Source organism: Buteo buteo, chromosome 21 (assembly GCF_964188355.1).
Source record: "Buteo buteo chromosome 21, bButBut1.hap1.1, whole genome shotgun sequence".
Lineage (NCBI taxonomy): Eukaryota > Metazoa > Chordata > Aves > Accipitriformes > Accipitridae > Buteo > Buteo buteo.
Genome location: NC_134191.1, coordinates 2,939,866 through 2,965,093, shown reverse-complemented (window position 1 = coordinate 2,965,093; position 25,228 = coordinate 2,939,866). Strand labels below are relative to the sequence as shown.

Here is a 25,228-nt window from a genome sequence, read left to right as displayed (position 1 = left end):
GGCAGACTTTCGGCAGTGGCTGGGAGGTTGGGTTGTGAGAACAGCACAGTCCTGTGAGCAGCTCGGTGTTGAGCTCAAATGCAAACCAGAGCAAGGCTGAGGTGTTGGTGCTCGTGGCAGCAGCAGGCTCTTTGCCGTGTTCCTCCTGCTCCTGTCGAGCACACCACGCCAGAACCGAGAGCCTCCCACCTGGGCACCAAGCCCTGGATGGGAAACCAGACGTGAAATGTGCCCAAACAGGTGTGAAATTTTCTGCTACTTCAGCCCAGGGGTTTTTCCGCCAGACAGACCATCCAGCAGGGCCTATCTGGTAAAATGTCTTAATGAACACCGCTCCATTGACTTGGCAGTTGGACCTATTTAGTTCTTACACGCAGTTGGTTGTGTCTCCTGTGGGGACAAGGGTGTTGAATCCTCACCATCGCCTTTATTAACCACACCATCCTTGCAGCCTGTACCTGGAGACTGCGTGAAACGTGCAATTAGAAAATTATATTGTTTTGTATGATGGTAGTGTTGTTCATCAGCACTGTCTCACTTCATGGGCAGGAGAGGCCAAGTGCCTGGTCCTCTGCTTAACGTTGCTGTATTTCTGGTTTCTTCCCTTGCTGAAATGTTATCGCCTTCCTGCCGTCCCAGGGGACAGCAGCATTGACTGGAGTCCACTCCTAGTACCTCCCTACACCCACGCTTATGTGTGGGCTTCAAACAACAACTTGCTTGGCTGTTGAAAAAATCTGTTGAAATACAGGAAGAAAGATGCCAAGAAAAGCTGTTGCTGAAATCACTTCATCTAGGGCAGAAAACAGAACTTTTAGACAGGCGTGGGAGAAGAAACTTAAATGAAATCTCTGGTTAAACTGATGTTAAAGTGTCCTTCGAGTTTCAGAGAGGCACCTGAACATCTGGATACTTCTCCAAACTGAACTTGATCGTGTGAAGGTTAATCAATATAGATGGTCCTTCCAATTCCAGATGGAGTTAAAAGCAACATTAATGTGTCAGCACTTGCTTTGAATTCTGATGTACAGCCTGACGGCTACCATGGCAATCGCTCGAGTATTTCTCCTGGGGCTTGTGTGACTTTTCAGATGGAGTGTAATGTTAGGGACTCCGTGCTGGAGACAGAAATAGCGTGCATCAGATTGTGCTGCCGAAACTCTTGCTCTGGAGGCTACTGCTGTCCAGGAGGCAAAACTAAGTGTGTTGTTCAATGTTTGCCCAGAGAGCGGAGACTACGATGGAAGGAAAGAGCTTTATTGTTTTAGGTTTCATCTTCTCTGGAGGCTGAGGTAGTGTGTACTGCACCCCTAATGAATAACATGCCCTGAAGGTATCTCTTACTGGTGGTTGAGAACTGTGCAATTGTGTTATTAGAAATTCTGCCCTGGGGTACAATTATATTATTGCAGTCATTAAAGGCAGTTCATCTCCATAATAATGGAAATCCTGCCTTGGAGGCCTAACTGAGTCAAAATAATGTTAGTAGCCTGACTCCAGAAGGTAAATTTTATATAGAAACAGCTATAGCACAGATACAGATCTATTGCAAATGCTTCTTGGAAACAAAGACTATTTCTATATGGGTAAAGATACAGAGGTCATTTTCTATCCTTGATCTTCCTTTCACGTTTCAGTGCAAAATGACTGTTACAGTCTGTGGGAAAGGTCTTCTTCAGTCCTATTAATGCCACTCTGTACAAATGAACCTCACAGGGCCACATCTCCAACATTTCACACCATCGGGACGGGAGACACGACTAAAATACATCTACCCTCTGGGAAACCCTCGCTCAGGAACAGGGGATACCTTTTAGACAGAAATGGTCACCATAAAGCTGTGCAGGCTGCATCATCAGAGAGACTTCTTGCTGGCTGGGCATGAGAAGCTGAAAAATCCTCAACTTGGTCTAAACGCTACTTAGCAACAACTGAAAACATCCATGTGTTATCAACATTATTCTCATACTAAATCCAAAACATAACACTATACCAGTGACTGGAAAGAAAATTAACTCTATCCCAGCTGAAACCAGGACAGGAGCTCAATGTGGAAGTGGTATCTTCTGGTGATTGCAAAACTGCGAGGTGTCTTTGGGACATGTCAGATCGTTCCTCAGAGAGAAAGATTTGAGTTGAGTTCAGAATGTTTTTCACTTACCATTTGGTTCTCCTATATTCATATTTCCAGACATGTTTAACCTCTGATCTCTTTATTCTGACTCAACAATAGGAGAAAAGAGATTTTGGAGAGCTGGGATCCCATTACATAGGTTCTCTTTTCTCATGTCCCAGCTACATCGGTGTGACGCAGAAGTGATGTGGGACTTAAGCCTGTGAGATCGAGATAAAGCGTGTTACCGCCCAGTTGCCCAAGGAGGGCTGGCATTCAAAACCAGGCAAAAACTCCTCGAGTGATGAGTGCACAGACTGTAGAGCCATGACTTAGGGGATTTGGTTTTTATTTAAATCTCAGTGGCACTTTGGTCTTCATCCCCCAGATTTTATGAAATAACATAGTCAGTGTAAAGTGAGTTTTTGGATATAAAATATGTAGCATCTATGGCATTGTACACATAGGATATAGGCATCATACAGGCATTATATAGAGAGGCATGGTCTTCTGCAATTATTACACCATGTGAATGACAGATGATTCAAACTGTGCCTATACTTTGCTCCAGAGCTGTCTCAGAAACCAAATCGACAATTCCTCCATAAAACAGAAATCCATAGTCACTCACAAGTTTGGAAAAACTTCCATTAATGATGGCCCCTGTATAATACTGAAGTGAATGAAAGCAAATCCTTAATGGAGGACTTTCCTTTAAAATCCTGAACTCCTAAAGCCAAGCATCCTCCAGTCCACAGTATTTCTCACTTGTGACAATTATTTCCTGGCATTACGTTGTATATATTACTCATCGGCAGTAGGAGTGGAAGTCACGGCAGTGAGATTGTTCTTGCAGGATTTGTTAATCCTCTCATAATAATTCAATTACATCTAATGCAACAACGTTAGATAAATTGGTTACTGAGACTAGTGCTTTAAAACCTTTATTTTCAGGTGATCTTATCACAGAAACCTTTCAATTCCTTCATAATTACAGCACAGCTCCCACAGAGAAATGCGCTCGGTTGCAAGTGCAAGCGGTTCATCCTCGCAGTGGTGGAAATCAGAAGTCACTGTAGTCACCGGCTCCTTCATTCAGATTTCCTGGGTGCAAGAGGGAGAATCAGGCTGTGCGTGATTAGAGACAAATCCTGGAGCTACGCAGAGTGCTGCCAGCTGAAATTAAAATAAGCCTCTGTCACAGCTGCTCCCACACTCCAAACCGTTGGAGGAATGTCCTGCAATGGAACTGTAATTCTCTTTGAACTGTAGATCAGGAAGCATTTTTGAAATATTTTAAACCTGTTAATTTAAACCAGTTCATTTTAAACCAATTAAATCTCCCTTAATTTTCATACGGTTTTCCATAGCACACAGAAAAACAACGTTGCAGCCCAACAAATCTGTAGGTGCGTGGTGTCCGAGGGCTCGGCCGTGGGAGTGCTGGGGTTTAGCGTTAGAGCTGAGACTGGTCCTGTGATCTGCATCCACAAACTGGGGCATTTTGTCACTTGGCTGCACAGATTGAGCTCTTTTAATAACTTACCACCAAAGGCCATTTTATTAGAGTATCTTAAGAAAATTTCTCATGGAATTGGTAAAGGGATATATTTTGTGGTTGGCATGGAGTAATTTTGCTGGAGTAGTGTTGGAAGGGGTTGTTAGGTGCTGGTTTGTAATGCAAAATTCGCATCGCTTTCCTTGCAGGTCTTTTCTCAGGTGCTTGGTTTTGACTTACAGAAATGACTTTAATTTACATGCATAATAGTAATAATTACATTTATTTGTTTCTGACAGAGTGTTTCATTTTAGATATCAGTCTGTCAGAAAGACATATTGTCATTTCCCAGAACTGTTTGTATGGTTCAAGAGCAGATGAGGGGAGTTGTCATGTTTCGGTCTCTCTGTCTGCCACGGCTTCTTGCTGCGCTCGTTCTCCCTTGTTCCCCAAGCGTAGACTATGTGCAGGAAAACCAAGACAGCGTTTACTGAGGGAAATACTGTATTTCTGCCAGTCTTGTGGTTTGTTACCGGCCACCCACCGATGTGTTGGTTAGCCAGAGCATGGGGACAGACTGTGGTACTGCAGCAGGGTGAAGTATTTGGGTCTGGGCTAGTGCCGGCTCTAGTTGAGAGCCCTGCTCTGGGGTGCTGCGGGGCATCGCTGCGAGGAGGGGAGCGGGGCTGGCAGTGTTTTCGGCTGTCTCATGCACTTGGTAAGAGCTTACACATGTCAAAATCTAATGTGTATTCCCTTGAAATAGTGGATGTTTAAAATATGTACACAATGGTCTTCATTCCTAATGTGACTTCCAATAGCTTCAGGAGAAATTTACCCTATTACCAGACATGTACTCAGTCCAGGACAGAAAAATAATTGTACTTTTAAGCCCCAAAACAAATTGCTCTTCTCCTGTTCTTGTTCATGTAAAGCCTGTACATCATTAGAGCTGTTTCTTTTCTATGAATATACAGTGCATGCATTGTTTATACAGTTTAATTGTAAGGAAGGAAATTCATTAAAAACAAATGATGTTCTGTGCTGGTAGCAAAGAATATGAAAGTGTCCAATTAAACAGCCACTCACTAGGACTTGTATAATAGCAACATCTGTTATCTTAATTAAACAAGTTTCTGCATAAAGGGACCCTCATAGTGCACTTTGTTAGAGCAGGATCTGACCTAGATACTCCAGGCACGCTCACTATCTTCATGGAAATTTTCCCAGTTGGTCCCATTATCTTGCAGTCTTGACAAGCTTCATGATATATGAGCACACTCTTGCACACATAAAGCCATACTGCTTAAAGCAGGAAGGGGTTTTTTTATTATTTTTTTCTACTGAAAACCAATAAAAGCACAGAAATGCAGCATATAGTGGCATTTACCCATTGAGTTCAGTCACAGCAGCATTTGGAAGTGTAAAGCATGCCCAGCGAACTTGGGCCTTGTCAAATCACATTCAGGAGAGAAAACCTGCACTTCCAGAAAACACGATTTGTTTTCAAAAGTGGTTTATGTGTTTCAGGGTTTAAGTAATTTAGGTCCCGATTTTTCCAGGTATTTCATTACTGCTCTCCACTGTAGCCTACAGTCAGAGCTGATCTAGAAAGCTAAATTCAGTTGTAGAAGTCCTGGTGCCTTGGTAACTTCTGAAAAGAAGATGAGGATTTGCAAGACCGGGAAAGAGCACTGGGAGTCCGATGAGGACTTGGGGCTTTGTACCCATCCGCAAACAAAAACCCAAACAGAGCGGCCCCAAAATCCCAGCCTTGTCAGAAGGAAACGTGGTCTGCTGCTCGGAGCCCGCCGGGAAGATAAGGAGCCCCATGCTCGGGGCTGTACGACACCAGGCAGCTGTAGCTGAAAAGCCTCTTGGATATGTTAATGCACAGCTGTGCCTGCAGGCTTATTAATATGGGCAGCGAATGTTAATTTGTTCATAAAGAAGAATACTGCCTGATGCAGGCGCTGCCAGCTGCTGCGGAGAGGAAGATGAAGTCCTGCCCGCGGGAAGCCAAGCCTCTCCGTCCTGTCCTCAGTGCCCGGGCTGGCACGGAGTCGGCGAGAGTCACCGGGTGAAGCCCAAAGCAGCAGTCTGTCCTCCCGGGAGCTGCAGTGGTTGTGGCCAAGGAAAAGCAGAAAGCTCTCACCTAGTTTTTTTTTGTTGTCTTCTGCACTTCAAAACTGTTCAGAAAGACTTTTCTCTCCGGAAGAGGTTAGCCATGGTTTTCTCCAGAGTTCACATCCTAAGGACCTCCTCACAAGGGCTGTTGATTTACAGGCCCCTCGGGTATTATTTTTGTAACAGGAATTTTAACATATTCACTTTGACGTTATGTCATTTTGAGAAGAAAAAACTGTGAAATCAGGCAAGAAAAGAATGGCTTTTCTCTTAGTCTTTCACTGCGTCTGGAGTTTAAAAAGTTGTACAAATTCCAATTTTTTATTTGTTGCCTCAAACTTCCTAATTAGTGGTTAATTACTCCAAACAGCCAGAAAGAAAATGGCAATAGGACAGGCAGCACATCTTTCCCAGTCTGGTGCCAGGCTACAAAGCATGGTAATATTTTTATACTGATTACTTGAGAGATGAATTGCCAGCAGTGGCTTTTGGACTCACGGTCTAGTGACACTTCAGCAGAAAATAAAACCTCAAAGGATGCTTCATATCATTGTTTTGCATTAATTGTGTTGACTGTCTTTTTTTTTAAATAAAGCACCTGTGCAATTTCTTTAAGGCAGACAGGTAACCAAACCATCAATAACCTCTCGGGTTTTCATTACATCCTGCCTAGGCATAATGAAAAATGACACTCTGCAAATAGCTTTTTGAAGTTTGAATCGACAATGGAGCATTCATCTTAGTTTTCAGAGACAATGGCAGAAGATGGCTCTACTTCATTGGAATATCTGAAATAACTGGTGTGTCAACTTACTTTAACCAATTTTTTGGAAAAAGAGAACTAAAATTAACCAGGAAACCACTTGATTCAATGGTCAGAGGTATTGGAAAGCAGTTGTCCTAGGTTTGACGGCCTTGTGTTCATGGACTGTTTGTTTCCCAGCAGAAGCTAGTTTTAGCTCTGTGTTGTTCTGGAAGATGACAGTATGTTTTAACATAAGCTCGTCGTGGCTGTGGGTCTGTCAGCTCAACACTAAACACTTGTAGCTTAGTTTGTGCTAACAGTAAAAACCGCTGATCTGTGTGATCTGAAAGCCATTGGTGAAAAACCAGTCAGTTTTGCCATAGTTCTCTTTACGAGTAGGTCACTAACTTTTCCTTGCTCCTTAAGGGATAGTTACATGGACCTGTTTTCTTTTCTTTGTGTGTGTCTGGCAAAGATAATAAATCCTGTTGCTTTTGTAGTTTGAGATATCTGGCGTATGCTTGTATGCATAACCTTTCTTCAGCATTGATAGTAAGTCAGCAACTCCAGTTCATTCTTGCTTTGTCTTTTCTCTCTGTTCTTGAGCAAATGTTTCTAGCAAAAGGTTATCTGAGAAGGGTTAGAGAGTTATCTAGAATCCAGATTGAGTGCCATTTTATTTTAGATCTGTAAAGTAATTAGGCTGATCCCTAAAATTTTCAAGTTCATTTATCTGTTCCTGTAGAGCTAGGAAATTATTTCCTGTAAGCAGCCACAAACTGTTGTTGAGCATACCTGAGATGCCGATGAATGTAATCCCAACCTACGCCACGTTTCAGCTGGTGTTCCAGAAATGAGACTCTCTCTCACACCTTGACACGTTCTCCTGTAACATCAGCAATCTGTTCCTATTTTCCCAGCAGATTATTTTCAGCGTGGTGTTATTGTAGTATTCAGTGATACACATGTAGGACATCATTGCTGCTGCTGCTGCTGGAATGAGCTTGCGACTGCAGCCCAGCCATGGTTTGACCAAACTCGTGGTGCTGCTGTGACCCAAGGTATCTAGAGAAGTCCAGGGGCTTTTACCTTGGTGCTTGTGTATTCATTTTAAAAGTTCATTTTAAAGCTTGCAGAGGCAGGCAAAAGGAGAGGATGAAGCATCCAGAGGCATCAGACCTCCAGAGCGCAGTAAGACGTGCCCCGTGTTTACGCATCCTTAACAGAAACACTGTCACTTGCTGTGTGCCGTTAAACGGGTGCTGCTTTTCCTGCGTGAGGTGTCTCATCTTTACGATTATTAAATTCATCTCTAGGTACCGTGCATACGGCTACAAATTATTTCTCCCTCTCTGTAAAGACGCCCCAGGAAAGAGCGAGTTCCTCCCCGCGGTGCTGTTGTGTCAGAGGCGGCAGGATCTGGCTCCCAGCAGCGAGGCAGGTTTCTCTCTGTTGTGAGCACATGCTGAAGCTAACACTTTAAAAAATAAATGCCTGTAATTAGTCTCCTAAATGCAATTTCAAATTGATGTGTGGTTCATACTTGTCCTCCAACTGAAGAAAATAGTAATAATGATTTTAGTAAGTCTGTAGCATTTTGAAGGAAAAAAATTATTATCAAATATTTCTTCTCTTGGCCATTTATATGATTAAGAGCAAGAAGGTAATGATTTTACAGTTAGGGCCACACTTTAAGAAACACATGCTTAAAATCCAAGGAAATAATTATATGTCTGCGGGTGAAAAAGGATTCCTAATGAACTTTTTAGACAACCTACCAGACTTGGTGATATTTTTGATGATTATTTAAACATCATTTTTAAGTGATGTAAATGTGTCTTTGGATCTTGCAAATCTATGTTAATGCCAATTACAAGTGGAGTGGGTAATTTATCTTTGTACTGTGGGCATTTTTTGTTGAAACTAGAGGAAAAGATGTGTTGTATTTGAAAGACTGTGCCTTAGGGCTTCTATTCGGGTGGCATCAGCTGGAACAAATAAGGTGAGAATGCATTTACTGCTTCTGCTCTAATCTCACGAATGCTTCCAGAAATGGTTTGTGTCAGCAGCTGATGCACAGAAAATCTTGCACAGATTTTTTTTCTCATAAGAGAATAATTTTTATGAGCTTCAGTGGAGTTCCCTTTAATGCTCATGTTCTCCAAACCTCCAAAGCATTTACTGTAGGTACAGGGTGGTGGCTTGTCTTCGTCAGGGAAGGAGTTGTTGGCGAGGGTGGCTGGAGGCTGCCCTTCTAAATTTGGTTCTTCGGATTCCCACTGTGCCTCTTCATAGAGTGGGAGAAGTCACTTAATCCCCATGCCTCTGGCTATAGTCACTGCCCTGGAAGAATGAGCACAGCAAGTATTTCACCGAACATTAGGTATACTGAATAGAGTAGTGACTTCACAGCACCTGCTGCTTTATATGCAAGATTCACCTCGCTTCCAAGTGCAAGAGAATGCTTTGGGGGGGAGCAGCGTGTATGTGGGTTGGTACTTGTACGTAAAGGGATGTTTTAGCCTTTCCCGGGCTGGTTTGCACATGTGCTTTGCCCCTCCAGCACCACCAGTAAGAGCCACTCCAGGGGGAGAAGTCCTGGGGCTGCCGGTGTGGGTGCGGAGCATCCCTATCCTTCACCGTGCCGTTGCAGCTTTTGTGGTTTATGGCAAATGGCCAACTTGGTCTGTAAAAATAAACTGCGAAGTTGAAGAGCTGTGTCAAAAGGGCAGTTTCCCATGGGGGATGGTCTTCACTTCCCACCAAAATCAATGGAAAATTGGCTCTTTTCACCGCTGGACGCTTCTAGACTTGCAAAATCTTCCCATATAGCTCAAATTATCATTGCCTCATGTCTCAGGATGGAAAGCTGTAAAAATGAGCTTTCCTTTGCTTTACTCAAATCTGCTTCCTCAAATATTTATTTTCATGACATGGTCTTTCTTACTGTATTTATTTTAATTTTGTGTGTAGTGAAAAAAGAGCAGTAAGGGAGAGAAGGCAAAAGGTTTCTATTATTTGAAATTCACCACAGCCTACTCATTTCCTTCAGGGTCCCTAGCAGTGTTTGTGTTTGGTTTTCATTTGTTTCTTCCTGTTACCAGCATCCCTTAAGAAAGATATTTTGTAGAGAACTGTTCTTCTTCAGTAACCTAGGGATATTTTTACATTTGAGTTATGACTCTAGGCATCTTTAAACAATTTACATGAAGTCTCTAATAGCTGTAAATGCTCCCTTCTTTCCCTCCCGCCGCCCCACTGCTTTGGGATGAGGTTTTGGCACTTCCAGACTTGTCTTAAAAATTTACAGTCAAAAGGGAGGATGATGACAAAACACAGCTTTTGTGTTTATAGATATTATTATAGGCTGGATGCAATATTATTTATTTGGACTGTTCCATCATTGCAGATAAACAATTTGTTGAAAAAGAGAATTGTGGGAGAACTTAGGATGCCAGATCCATGACTGGTTTAAGCTGATACTGAATTCAGTGGAGTTATGTTGTTTGATGTTGCCAAAGGGGCCTCTACTACTTTCTCAAAAATATTCATCTGAGCAAAATATGCTCTATTTTTTTCTCTCTCTAGAATAATATTTAGAGGTTTTTATGATAACCTGAAAGAATTGCAATTTATACTTTCCTCACCTTTAATTCTTCATACTTAGCAAGCCTGTAAATTAAAAGCCTAAAATGAGAACACATTTATACTCAACAGTTCACATTGCTGGAAGAAGTGTTCTTAGTATTTTCTTGGAGATCATTATCGAGAATTAAGTAAGAAAAAACCAGTGTAGTACTCCGTATTTTTCAGTGCAGCAAGGTAAGAGCAGCTGTTACCTAGGAAGATCTTCCAAAAGATTCATTTTAATTTTTTGTGCTTTCCTATTGTAAGCCCAGACGACAGAAAATGCCAAATGAACCCAAATTCTGTGCACCATAGAAGTCTAGCCAATTCACAGTTGCTGTAATTTAGCAGTAAACCTTTTGGTGTCCTTTGTGACTCAGATGTACTAGTAAAAATGGTGCAAAGGTGATGTTCCTCAGTGCCTTCTCCAGCCAGTGTTTTTCCTTGGACAAAATATGTATATTTTACAGATCAAGAAGCACTCCCATGACAGAGACCCCAGCAGCCCCACGTAGTTGTGCCGCACACAACCTCAGGAGTTCAAACACTTCATCCTCAGGCTCTTTAGCTCCATTTAAAATGTACCTCCAGCAAAGCTGTGGAAAATGTTCTCCTGAACTCAGTGCAACAGGGTTTTACCTCGGTTTATTTTGAGCAAATATAGTTCTTACCTGAAAATTAATTATAGGGAGTTTGCTGTTAAGAGACCTGCCAGTTGTCATGGATAAGGAAGGCCTTATCTAATGCCTGCTTTCACCAAGAGAAAGACATGCACTAAATTAAATGGGCTTTGACTGAGGCTCTAAATTAGCTCAGGCTTTTCTGTGAACCATGAAAAGACAAGTAGTTATAGACAAATAAGTACCGAAGCAGCTGTAGGTGGTTATCTAAATCAAAACTAACAGGTCCTGGACAAGAAGCTGCAGATGCGTAGAAGACTGCCTACGCAGTATGACTCCCCACATCAGTTGTGAGTTTAGATGGATGATCAAATGGAAACCACTGTAATGCCTATCTAACAGCAGTATCATCCTGCGTTTCACTCAGACTTATCCTAACAGCTGTTAGACACGGACCCAACTCGTCCCATCCTTGCTCATGTTGCTGTCCTGACCATAGCCCTCAGGACATATTCATGTCCCACGGTGGTGGCAGTGTGGACACCATCCCTTCCTCACCCATTTTCAGAAACATCTGGAGTAACAGGACATGGGCAAAGCCCAAGCCTGGAAAGCCCTGTCTGCTTACAGGGGGATGCTGAGAGTTTGGGGCTGGTATTGAGGTAGGGTGGGGAGTCTCAGATGGTGTGACAAGGTGCTGGGGGGGGTTAGGATCAGGGCTCTCCCCTTGCCCTCACCTCCCGGTGTACCAGGGACCATCAAGGGTGTTGAGTGAAGCCCCAAGAAGTTGGCTTTGACCTCGGCGTATACTTTAATGGGGATTAATGTTATGAAGCAGAAAGCTCTGACCTTACTGTTATTTAATTATGCAACGTAAAGGTTGTAGTTACACAGGAAGACTGCATCCCAGGGCCACAGAAATTATTAGCTCTGGACCATAATCTGAACCACCCCCTTCTGCAAGTGACAAGCAAGTACTCGTGAGCGGTGTCCCTGATTTCGGGGAGGGCTGTGCTCTGAGCACTATATCCTCCCTCTCAGCCAAACCTGTGAGTATTTCTAAATTTCACTGTGTTTTCCTGAAATAGCCTAATGGCCAATATTGCATTTATGAGATCAGTTTAATAATCCTAGTCTCTGCCTCATTGCATGGGAAGCATTATTAAAAAGGTAATAAACTGCTACAAAGACATGCAATAGAAATAGAAATAATTTGATAAATAATGCAATGGCCCAGAATCATTTACATTTGCAGTAGAGTTGAGGCATGAAGCAAAGTTGCTGTTAGGCTAAAAATTGCTCTAGATATTCCTGCCTATGAATTATGGGAAAAGGCTGAGCAAATACACCGCTGAGATTGCAGTTGGGTCTGTCTGGTGCTTTTGCTTTCTTCCTTTGCTTCCAACCGCCCCCCCCAGCCCAAGCAAGGCTTCGGATGGACAATAGGCCATTCATCATGTCGGCTGAAATACACTGTTTTTCACAGGTACATTTAACCTAAATCCTCTCTCAGAAGACGGATTATCTCTTAGAATAACTCTGGCACCACAGTCTCTTTTCAATAGCCACGTCAACCGCTGCCACAAAGGCTGTACATGAAGGGATCAATGGTAGTTTTATCTCAAATTGCACTCAGTGTGTGTTTCTTCCAACTGACATTCATTTAAATGCTTACTCTAAGACATCTTTTCTCCCTGTAATAGAAAAAGGATCGGACATCCTAAGCATTGTTTCCTGAGGAAAAAAAAATAATTAAAATATTCACTTGGCTAAGCATGAAATATTTCGGATGCATGTGTTTAATCAACGGTGAAAGGAAGTGTAGTTACGCTTGTATTTCGTAAATTAAAATGCTAAAATTATCAGATAAGAAACAACATACCTTATTTCATTGCAGCAGTGCTAATAAAACCATTTGAGGGGAAAAAAAAAGTCACTTTATAATTATGAGCACTTTGCTCCAAAGAAACATTGGAGCTGTAATCTGCAGTCCCACAGTCGTGCTGCCCGCCTGCGTGCTGCGTCCCTCAGGAAGATAACCGTTACCATCGCACACGCAACCTGCCATATGCACTGCATTTGTAGTCCATTCATATTCCACGTGTTTCCATCTGCTGAACAGAAAAATAGAGGGCAAGCTGAGAAGAATATATTGAGGGATACCTGCAGTATCATCTGTCTGGTACAGATCTTCTGTCGGTGATGTGTGTACTTTGTGAGCTAGAAAATAATTTGCAATGAAAAGGTTAGCGCCTGGACCTGCTACTCATCCCTGCAAAGGCTTTCACCGGATCACTGCAAGGTGCAGGGGAGGTTGAACAACCCCTGGCTCTGTAGTGCTGATGGATTTGATTCCCGGACCCGCACAGATTTTCTTTTAAATAACAGAGCAAGATGTTACAGCAGATATTTTAAGTCCGGGATTTTTAAGCAAACATTCTGTCAAAGCATGGAGTCAAACACGAGCAGTAGGTCCTAGGCATGTTTTGGTAGGTGCGAGTGATGCAGTCAGACACCCAAAGGTCAGATTTCCCTGGAGCTGGGCTGGAGTTAATTACTGATACTCAGTTATATGATGTGCTCTGTGAGTTTTGCAGTTTTCAGTCATCATTTATATTCCAAATAAGGGCTTGATCTTATTTTCACAAAGTCGGTGATAAAACTTTTACTGATCTCAACAGGACGTGTTCTATCTCTAAATACATATGTTACCGACTGAGAAATATTTATCTGCTCCTGGGAATCCTGCCCAGCAGTGGGGAATGCTGTGGTGAGCTACATGAATCAGATCTATTGTGCTCGATTCGGGGTTGGAGGTAACACAACCTGCTGCTGGGCAACTTAACAGGTATGGCAGATGTATCACGAGCTGAAGAATAAGCGCTAATAGATCAGACCGAGATGATTATGCACTGCTATTTTTCCTCATACTGCTCCAGGTGTGCCTGACCTCTTCCAGCCATTTCCAGCAGTTGCTGGAGACGCGGGGCAAGTTAGTATTGCTATACCGATCCAGGCAGAGGGCTGTGCTGATGGGGCCGTGATGCCAAGGTGGGTCCTTTCTAGGTAGCTTGGGTGTCCTGGAATAGCAGCAGAGCTCTGTGCAGCTGTAGCATACACTTAGATATTTATCATCCATAAAGATGCATCTTTCTCCTTCATGTACTTTTCAAGGTTCACACCAACCAAATAGACAAATGCCTTAAGACACTTCTATTCCTGCAGAGCTGGCAAAGGGCACGCGCAGTCGTCGGGCGTGCAGCATCAACAAAAAGCTGCTATGGAAACCATGTGCCGATTGGTTTTGGAAAAGGCTGCTTTAGGGCAATGGAAAGTGTTCAGCTTGCAACTTTTTACATTTGCTGCTGCAGTGGCAAAAAAAAAAAAAAAAAAATGGGCAAGGAAGGCTAGGGAGGAATGTTTTCAGCATTTTTAAAGGTCCTTTGTCCCCAGAAGAGTTTTGATCAAAACACTGACAAGGTCAGCTCTTCCTGGGGAGGACCCAAGCTTCGGTTTAGGAAACAAACAGTCCTTTTATCTCCTAATTTCAGATGTGTCTCTGCTCTCTGTGGACCTCAAATCTCCAGTTGACAACACAGACCAACAGATTCTGTCTTTCAAATGCTATGTTTAAAATAGGTGACCTTTCTTTATGTAAGGATGTTAAACTGTCTTATATCATCTCTTTTTTTCCAAATGGATATTTTTATCTTCTTTGATTATTCTGTGATAGTAGCAGTGACTAAGAGCCAGGTTATCAGTAGAGCAGTTGCATTAACCTGTAGAAGAAGAGATTTACATTTTAGCTGTTTTTACTGCCGCTGTGGTTAGTAGTATCAGGGAACCCAAAACATTCAATAGCTCATTTTTTTTAGTTTGTAGTGGTTTAAAGAGGTGCATACTCAGCAACCAGCACTTTGTTCTGAAGTAATACACATGTTTATTGGAAAAGTGGGTTATTTTTATGTCTTCCTAGGCATCTTATTAGAAAACATTCAGAAGAGAAAGAAAGCATACCAAACAGTGCTTCATTTAATTTGAATTTTGTGTCTTGAAAGAACTTTTTCAACCAAACTGCTAAAAGGAGTTGATGAAGGGATGTTTGCTTTCAAGCCAATTAGCAGTTTAAGAACCCTCAGTGGCCTGAAATGAGCCTCTCTTCTCATTTATTGCAGATATGTCTGCAAAGAAAATTTGTGAATTAGCAAAATCAGTGAAAGTCCTTCCTACTTTCTCAACTAACTGTAACAAATTTCAAAGTGTTAAAATAATTACTTGTTAACTTCTAACACACTGGATTCAAATTAGAGGACGAAACATTCAGTGTAGAAAAGCACCTTCAGCAAAAAGAGCCACATAACCATAAGGCCTCCTAATCAATGAGTCACAGTAAGGTTTTAATGGTCTGATTTATTTAAAAAAAAAAATCAGTTAACTTGCACAGTTATTTGTCAGTTTTAATGCTGGTCGTTTACAGGACTGTGCAGGGCATTAGTTACCAGAGGACAATTAAACATGCCTGGAGACTCTCCGGGGACTGGGTTTGGAGAACTCGGTGCAAGTCCCGCCTGAACTCATCGCAGCGTGTTACCAGAGTTAAAGAATGCTCACGTGCTCAAATTGTAAAGCCAGCCAGCCAGCCGTGGCTTTCAGCTTCAAAATGGAAGGAAATAAAGACAGCACTAGCTCCCCAAGATGTGCCAAAGCCAGTGGTGGATTGACTGTCCTCATCCAAAGGTTGTCTCTGGAGCAATCCAGTCCATATTAACTACAAACTAATTTTACATTGGCAATAAAAATGACTTAGAATGAAACCGATAGCATGAGAAAGACAGAGACAGAAAAGGCATTAGAATTTGAAATTAAAGCTGGCTTCATCAACAGATAGAATTAAAATGATCTATGGAAGAGATTATCCAGTAAATAGTTTTCAACCATATGGCTAAAAATAAAACATAAATAAATAAATATAAAATCTCAACTGTACAGAAATAGCCTAAAACATCACTTTTTTTCTGGATTTCTTGGGATGGCAAAAATGCTGAGGGAGTGAGTGCAGAGCCTGGCAGGGGCAATTGCCGGAGCAGGGTGGTCCTGCTTGAGCTGGAGCATATTGCTGAGCTTGTTCTGTCGTTTATATTGATTTGAATTTTAATGCATGCCAAGGGCACCTTCAGCTTTCAGAAAGGCACTATCGTTTCCGAAGACCTGAAATTGATAACAGCAGTAAATAATTCCTTGGGAGCTCCTGGTGCTGCCAGTGCCCAGGCTCCTGCACTGGAGGCCAGTGTGGCAAGTCCTGTCCTCCAGTGCACACTTAATGTAATACATGCATTGATTTGTGCCAACATAGTAGTGAAGATAAGAGACAAGTAGCTATATACTACTCTCTTCCAATTATCGAGCTGGAGCAACTGCTAGAGAAGCAAATATATGGCACTGGACTCCTGCAAAAATAAATTACAGTAGTGAATGTTACTGACTGCAACAATTTGGAGACCTATAAGCCAGTTGAGAAACTTCTATTAATATCACTGCTACTGATGTGTGAAATATAACCTCTGTCCCTGGTCTCTGCAGCTGGCCTGTGTGGTGGTGTGCTGCTTGCAAGAGCAGGTCAGGGAGAGGGTAGCCAGGATAGAGATTTGGTGGCTGCTGTCGGAGCACTTTGCACTGTCTTCCTCCTCCTCGCTCAGTACCGTCATTATAAAGACAGTCAGACTGTCCCATTTTTCAAAGCAAGTCTATGCATGTGGACTGAGTAGCCCATGTGTGCCCATCAAGAGAGCACAGCATGACAAAAGGCCCCCACGCCGGTTCCCTTAGGTGACACGAAGTCTCCTGAGCCCCACTGGGGACAGTGCTCAACCCAGTGGCTGCAACTGGCAGGAGCCTGGGGAGCTCCACAGCTGGCGTGGGCAGATGTCCTTTGCGCTGGTGTTCGTGCCTTGTCTCACACGGGTGCTTTATTCAGCTGCCTCAGTGTTGCCCCATGGCTGCAAGAAAAGGCTCGTGCCGATTCATGCTGTCTGTTTCTTAAAGCCTTCTCGGGTGGGAAGTGCCATCTGAGCACTTCTGCAGTGCTGCAAGTATTGTTTGCTCAGTCTCTTTCATTCTAATTTCTCAATCCGGTTGCACAGAGCTTGATTGGCGTTAAGGATGCAGGAAGGCTTCTTCATTTTCTTTCAAATTAGTTAAATTGGGAAATAATTGAGCAGGAGAAAGCAGGCATTAATGTAAGATTTTCAATGCAGGGCTGAAAGTGGCTGAAGGGGAGAAAGCAGACTGCTGCAAGACATGACACTGAGCAGACAACCAAATATTCTGCTAAAAGAGGTGATGTTAGGCTGGGGGAAAGTTTTTTCTGGAGTCTTCTTAGATGATGCCTCCACAGGGCACAAGGCATTCATGTTTCAGTGGGCTTTACTGGGCAGGATCAGGTTTTCTGTTCTTGACTGAGAGCAGAGCAGAAGAAACTGGAACAGGAGGCAAAGCTAACTGTAAGAACAAGGCAAGCCTGAAATGCAGCCCTTGTGCAAGAGGAGGGGCTGGGGATCACCCCAGGAATTAATGTGCCAACCCCGCCTGCCTCCCACCTTCCAACAGAGGTGTACCACTGCAGATAACAACCCTGTTTTGACAGGGAGTGTGTATGTGAGGAGGGGATGGGAATGAAATAGAATATATATTTTTTTTTTAACCTGCCAGTGCAACTGCAGATAAGCCCCACTGCAGGCAGAGAGGTGGAGAGCGTGGGGGGAAGCCTGGCAGCATGGTACCCTTGCTGAAAAGCCATCAGCCTTCTTGAAAAAAGCAGCAATGAAACACCTGCTTCATTGCATCTGTTCGGAAAAAGCTTTTACATTGTTAAGCAGCTAGCGTGGAGATTTTCAGATGTGGCCTGTGTACCACATGTTGCAAGGGTTGTCATGGTGAGTGCTGAATATCAAAGTACAGATGCATGTAAAACCTATACAAGCTTCTGGTGTGTAAATTAAAGTTGCCCTCAAGTAAAGACAAGGAAAACTCATGTAAATTATGCATTCAGTATTTATGAATTGCGTCCTAAGAGATTTCTGTCAGCTGAACTCCCTCTGTAACGCGCAACGGACTGTCTGTTGTTCAAACCATCAATAATTAATGCAGACTCGAAAGAGTTTTATGTTGACTTAAAAAAATAAAACTTTTGTGTCTGCTGTCTTTCCAGAATCACCGTTTTGGATGATGGGAGCCTCCGGATTGTCAACGTCACCAAATCCGACGCGGGAAGTTACACCTGCGTGGCAACAAACCACTTTGGGACAGCAAGCAGCACAGGCAACTTGGTTGTGAAAGGTAATCGCAATTTTTATTGCACATGGCTTATACTCTATCTTAGCATCTAAGAATATCCCAAGCAGCCCCACGCATGCTGCGCCTTTCCCCTTTGATGCTGATGCAGGTGGAGCCCAGAGGGATTAAAGTGTCTGTCGCAGTCAGGCTCTCCTGCGTCTCAGAAACCTGCCGAGCCTCGTGGGTCGGAGGTGATGTTAACAGCAAGAACGTGTCTGTGGTCACACTGACTGATGGTGCTTACAGCAAGTTAATGTGTTTGTTTTCACACGTGGTTTAAAATTTTACTGCAAGTGATATGGGAGTTGTAACACAAAGCCAGGACTGTGGTCCATATCATTGTATGACTTGTTTCCAGCAATGGCCAGTAATCGTGCTTGAGAAATATTTGCTGTCACTGCAGCCAGCTCTGTCCTAAGATTCAGTTTTGCAAAGGACTTGCATAAAGCCATGGCGTACCTGTGGAGAAATGTTGCCCTCAGCATACTGTGGTTAGGTGGTGTCCTTTAAAAACATGTCTTACCTAGTTCAGCTTCATTTATTCTTGTTATTCATAAACTTCTGTTATCTTTTTTAAAACCTTCTGAACTCTTTAATACATCTTGTCTTGTTGCAGAATGATGCAAGAGTTTCACCCTTGCAATTCAATGTCATAATTTTTGAAAAGATGAACAAACTCTGATTTAATTTCATTATTTCTTACCCAGGGCTCAATTTCTGCATATCAGGAATTCAAAGTGTTTATTCATGTGTGTTCAGAATTTTTCTGTCATATACTTTTTTCAAAAGCAAAAGCTATAATGCTTGACAAAAATATTTAATAATTTGACAAACAATGAGAGACACTGACAAATGTCTTAAGTTTTGGTCTGCTTGTGAGTAGTCCAATGTCTGATAAATTATTATAGGCAATGAATACATAGATTATTACACTTATAATCACTCTCTATTCCCTTCTTATTTGGGGAAAGACCTATATTGGATAACAAATCAGGAAAGATTGATTACAAAGCAATAAATCAATCACAAAGCTCTAACGCTGTCAGTTTTAATTCTCCCATATATTGGCATTGATGGATAGTATTTGGTTAGAGGCTCTCCCCATCAATTATTTTTATGGTATGTAGGGAATACTTAAAAATGTTTCAATGCAAGTTCTAATCCGTGGGTTTTATAGTCGGAGCACATTTCAGCAAGTAACGTCAGGATCAGGCGAGTGCTGATAAAGCTGGTGAGCCCGTGTTAGTTATAAACTGCTGGTGACGGTGGTACAGCAGCAGGTTTTTCTCAGAGCAAAATGTTTGCCTCTACCTTAGCTATCCAGTCAGGTGTTTATAGTTAGATGGGGTGTTTCTGAGGTTGGGCTTCATCGTGCTCGGCCCTTCTGCTTCCCTTACACCAAGGGGCCAACGGTGCAGCCCCAGGGTGGAGGGCTGCGTTATCCTTTCATATCTTCTGCTACAGCTTATTGACACCAAGAGTGCTTCAGGTTTGGGGTTGTTTTGAATAGCTTGTGCAGCATTTGCCCATGCCCACGTTGATCCCTGCAAACAAAAATGGAGACAAGATCAGCGTTAGATCTGTATAGGAGCTGACTCTGCCTTTTCTTAATCTGTGTTGTCCTAAGGAGGCACCCACAGCAAATAGCTAAGAAAGCACTGCTCAGGGAAAACAAACAAGGTATAAAAGACCTTGGCTATTACTAAAAGGGTCGATCAGCTACTGTCTGCCCCAGAGCAAAACTGGAGAGCCGAGTGGTAAACACAGCCCGAACATCCATCCCTGGACTCCCGCGGGGACTGCAGCAGGGTGGTGCCTGCCCACAGCAGGAGGCACCGGCTTTTCATCTCCAGGCTGGGCACAGCTGAGGTCGTCCTGATTTTTGGAGTGCTGCAAGGCACCGAGGGGGTTGAATCGGGGTCTGCAGTTCAGGGACCGCGTGTATCACCGTAAAAAAGCCAATCGTTGAAAATAGGAGTGTGTTTCGTTTCTGTTATTGAAGAGTCATGCTTCTGTAGTTCATGGCTTATCCTTTCTTCCTCGCAGTACCCAAGGAATAGCCCGTAACTCTGGGCACAATAGTCAGCAGCTATTGTACCTGATCTTTGGGTTCACGTGGTTTACAAATCACTTTTCTTTGCAGTAAGGTTATAAAGGATTAGCAAGTACTTTTTTCTCCCTCAGTGCTCCGTTTTAACTCGATTCCATTAGCATTAATGGGAGTGACACATGTGCATGAAGCAGAGAATAAACTCTTAAGCCCAAGATGTGGATATTAACAGCAAACTGAGAAATGCAATTTCAAAGTCTATCCCATAAAAAGTATAAAAGAGCAGAAACTATTCTGAACTCCAAATGAACTGTGTAAAATACTGTATTTTATATTGAAATGCTTGAGTTTCTCTGCCCTAAGTAAAACATCGGCAAGTTTTGACGGAAATATGACTGAATACTTTAACTCAGTTTTGCAGTGTACAAAAAGACTAATTTATCAGCTAATGAGTTTTTTGACCTTAAGATATACTTATGTTCTTTTCTAACTCATCTTACGTCATTGCGTAAAAAACTGTGAAGGTCAAAAGATATTTTTTCCAACCTTCCTGTGTTCTTCCATTAACATTGCAGGTTCTCTTTTTTTTTTTTTTTTTTTTTTTTTAATTTTCTTTCTCTCTCGGGGAGAGACGCCGACGGTGTCAAAGATAGTGTAGGCAAGGATGGGAGGAGGAGGAGAATATCTGTTACACCAGAACCAAGGAGCTTAAAATAAATCTCTGGCAAACAACCAGAGAGGGATGAATAAATATTCATATTATGCATGACTAGACAGCTTAAAAAATATGAAATTCTGACGGGTGCCCATAGGGCTGTGTATTAACATGCTGTTGTCAGAACTGGTGAACCTCGGTGGTTTTCCGAACCAGTGAGATTGTAGTTTGGGTTTGTTCTGTTGGTTGGTGCTACATGAGAACCTCTCTGGCCGCTGAGACCTGAAATCTTGTAAACTTGCATGTACCGTTTGACCTTTAAATTAAAAAGCAAGATTGAATTTGTAAGGATAGAGAAGAATCCCTCAGACAGTGATCAGAGCTACGCAAAACAAGGTGTGTGTTTACATGTAGCATATAAATATTAATTTTCCATCTTTTTTTTCCCATTTTTTCTTGTACTTGAGGCTAAATGTTCAGTCTTCCAACATCCAGAAACACTATAGTACCAGGGATTAAATGACAAATAGTGTAAACAGGCATAGACTGTACAATACGAGTTTATTTGTATTTAATGCAGTGATGTATATTGGCTAATACAGCAGCAGCTCTGAAATAGAAAACTAATTTCAAGATGTTGCAATAAAAGCTCTGAATATAGGAATTGCAAGCAGAGGCTCCTGGTGCTAACGTCCCAGCTTGTGCAATGACTAAGACCCAAATGAAGTTTCTTGGGCAGCATTAGGGGTGAAAGAAGCAGCGAAAACAAGGTAATGACAGGAATGCAGATGACAATAGTGTATTGCCACTGTTCCTTTCACAGAATGAGAAAATCCTTGTCATGCAGCTTGTTTCGCAGCAGACACACTAAATATCTTGATGAGCCTGTGGCCAGCTTTGCTTTTGTGACGTTGGAGGTGAATGGCTTGTGGCACCCACCGCAGGCGCGCGTGGCTGCTTCTCAAACATCTGCTTTCCTCTCAGCTGTGTTCTGAGCTACAAGTCTACCTATGTGTACAAATACATATTTTTATATAAACCTATATAAATCTATCTATAAATCTGATCAGTCAGCTCAACTCCACAGCCCGTAGCTTCGTGGTGCGGTCCTTTGTAATTCCCAAGCAGGCAGGAGCGCCGTGCCATGCTCCGGCAGATGAGCGGTTGCAGATGCGAGCCGGGCTGCTGCCGCCTCTGGGCTTGGAGCTGTGCAGTATGGAACTGGCCACGGAGGGGTGGTGGCAGGGATTGTCCGACACCGGAGATCCTCTTGGGTTTTAAAGCACTCCAGCTTGCCAGAAACGGCTTTTCGTACCATTTACTATCCGGTTGCCTTTGATGGTAGACCAGGATGATCCAGGCTTTTCCAGTCCCCTTACCTCTGTGGTTTAATGGACGGAAACAGCATGCGAATGCTTGGTAGATTCTGTACATTTCTGTTCTTGTTGGGACGTACAGCAATTCCGGTCACATTGTTGCATCTCTGACAAGGGCAAGTTCTGATGACTTTATTTGCCTGTTTCATTATGATGCACCTTTAACATTTTCCTACTGCCATTAGCTTGTCTCATTTGGACTGTCATGGGGGGGGTCAAGGCAGTAAAAGCAAGAGAACTTTTGTTAGCTGGTATCCGTATCACTTTAGCAGAAAAAGAATACAAAGATAACGTCAATAGGTTATTTCTTCCTCATGCTTGAATAGACTGATAGTCTTGATTTTGTCCAGCACAGTGATCCAAATTATTTTCTATAAAATTGCATATTTTCCATTCCAAGCCTATTCCTTTGTGTGAACATTGAATTGCTGTATTGCACTTAAAATTGAAACGATTGATTAAATACTGTAAATTCTGGCTCATTATCAGATAACTTTTCAGAGACTTCAGATGTTACTACCTTTAAACCTGCAGTTCTTACTGTGTTACTCTAGACCTTTAAAAGTAGCTGGGCTCATAGTTCAGGGGCAGCGCTGTACTGGTCAGCGTGGACACAGCATTCACACTCTGTAAAAACAGTGTCGAGGGGATGCGATGGTCTTCCTGGCCCATCTTGCCATCTGTGGGTGTCTCTGCTTCAACATCACTTGATCAGTATTGAACTACATTCTTCAGAAAATGCGTTGTGCTTGCCTTGTATCCATGGGGCTAGTGTAAATTTATACTACTATGGATTGTTTTAGTAGATAAGGAATAACCATTTTTTTCATCTTCAGAGATTATGAATATTATGCTGCCCATAAAGAACTGAAAAGAGTTTAGTTCTCCAGCTCCACAGGTATGCGCCAGTGGAGAGACATCGTTCTCTAATGACTGACCATCTGTCTGCTATTGCATGTTTCAGAAGTTTTGTTTTGAACGTGGCTGATAACGCATGGTGCAGGGTTTCTTCAAGTCATTTGTGGCTTAATTTCCACATAATACAGTAAGCTGGTATGTGCTAACGAGCACACATGCAATCAAACGGAATTGCTTATGCCTCCTTTTCTATTTGTGCATAATGTTCTTCGGTTGGGCTGAGGTGACTTTGATACCTTTGTACCCATCAGCCTTCCGAAGCTGAACGGCACAGAGGCTGGTCGCAGATGTGTGTGCACCAGCAGTGCTCCTCACGAAACACCGGCTGTTGAGTTTTGCAGGAGTGGAGTTTTAATCGCTTGTAGTTCTTTTTACCTTTGAAGACCTCATTATAACCCCTCATAATTGTGTTGAAGACAACTTGGTATAATGCCTTCAGTTTGATTTTTTTTTTTTTGAATGTATTATTTGTTTATAAGCTTAAGGGTCCTGGCAGACTTTTAAATTAATCCCATTTTTATGTTATAGTAGTCTAAAAGACAAAATGCACAAAATAGAGAGATCAAACTCGTATGGAAAATCATACAGTCTGACTGATCGATCCCTCATGGCTTTTCAGAGACTTATTTTATTCTTTTGGAAATGTTTACACATTATCACACTTCAGATTTTTTTTGTTGGATATTCATAGATAAACTGAAACCAGAGTGAATATCCAGTGTTAGCATCCAAGCTTTAGATCACAGTTGTGTGTTCCTTACAAAATTATTTCCACCATTAGGATGGTGTGTGTGTCTATTTATATCTTGGTTTATACTTACAAATAATTTATTTCCATTATCACAGACATTATCACTGATTCTGCATAACAGAGCAACTGTTGCTGACTGAGTTCTTTAGCATCTGCTGTGGCTTCCGTGCCAGCCTTAAATCTAACACTATGGCCATTTGCACGACTGAGATCAGCAAATGCTGGGCTTGCCTACAGGTGAGCTAGTTGTCAAATAGTGCCATTGCTGACTCCATCAATAAAAAAGGTGGTGTTTAATAAACCTGATTTTCTCTTAGTCAAAAATACATGTAGCTTTTTTGAAATACATCTGCTGACCTCTGCAGAGGTGTTAGGTGCATTAACAAAGTGTTTCTCCTTGTTACGGTGTACTCTGAATGGATCTGGCTGCAGGGGAACGGTGTAATGGTTTTACTTTGCAGTTGTGCAAAATGCTAATCTTTCAGCAAGGAGTGTGTGTATTTTCATGAGTGTCCTTTTTTTTTGTTTTTTTAATCAGTAAATACAAATTACTCTAGCACCGTGAATTTTACCAGCTATTGTCAACTAGGTCATGACTACTTCTGAGTAACTGGGATATTGGTTCCTTGGGGTGTGGGTTTAACTTTTTTCCCAAGAGGGAGAGTAAGCCATACATTAAGACATTGGGTTTTTTTACATTAACCAGGGGAAAAATGCAGCAGATACTTAAATCTGTTGACCAATTTGAACACTACCCACATTACCAGAAACCCTCTATATACCTCCCTGATTTTTCCCCCATCAGATACATTGCTGCTTCTTTGCTCATATGGAAAGCTGTCCCAGAAAGCTATTGCGGGCATTTTCCATACCATCCGTCCGTATGTCATGGGTTTAGTGGTTAGTAATTTTGAAATATGAATAGCCCCTCCGTCACTCTTTCTGAGGTCTGTCTTGATCCAGCAGTGTTTAAGGTCATGCAAGGTCTTTATTTTTCTTTCCTCACAGTTCAATTCAATCTAATTTAAATTCATGTTGGTTACGCCTCAGCCCTTAAGAAAGGACCTGGTTAAATGACACCTGGTGCTGAAAGCACAAAATATCATTTAAAAAAGAGAGGCAGAGTTTAAAGTAATAATCCCAGAGCAGCACTTTAGGGCTGTCCATATTTTATGGGCTTTTTATAATTACGCTGGATAGCACACAAGGTGTGTGTTCAGCTGTTATCAAAGCCAAGATTTTCTACACTTACCAAAGACTCAGAACTCTGAAGAAGTTAAATAAAGTTCCATTATTGTTAAAGGTTTTTTTAGTAGTTGCTGGACACAGTTTTTATACGTAGTTCAGACATAAATGAATATTCATTGTCAGGCTTAGCGCATTGTTTTAAAGAATTTCAGGGAGAAAAAGTCAATT

General features: G+C 42.2%; 1 protein-coding gene across 1 annotated transcript in view; it reads left to right on the top strand.

Annotated features, from left to right (window-relative positions):
• The window catches only part of LOC142042644 (contactin-4), a 307,150-nt gene that overhangs the window by 247,137 nt on the left and 34,785 nt on the right, over positions 1-25,228 (top strand). The window contains exon 12 of the mRNA XM_075052777.1: positions 17,938-18,065. Within this exon, the coding sequence (XP_074908878.1) occupies positions 17,938-18,065 (128 nt within the window). The remainder of the gene's footprint in view (positions 1-17,937; positions 18,066-25,228) is intronic.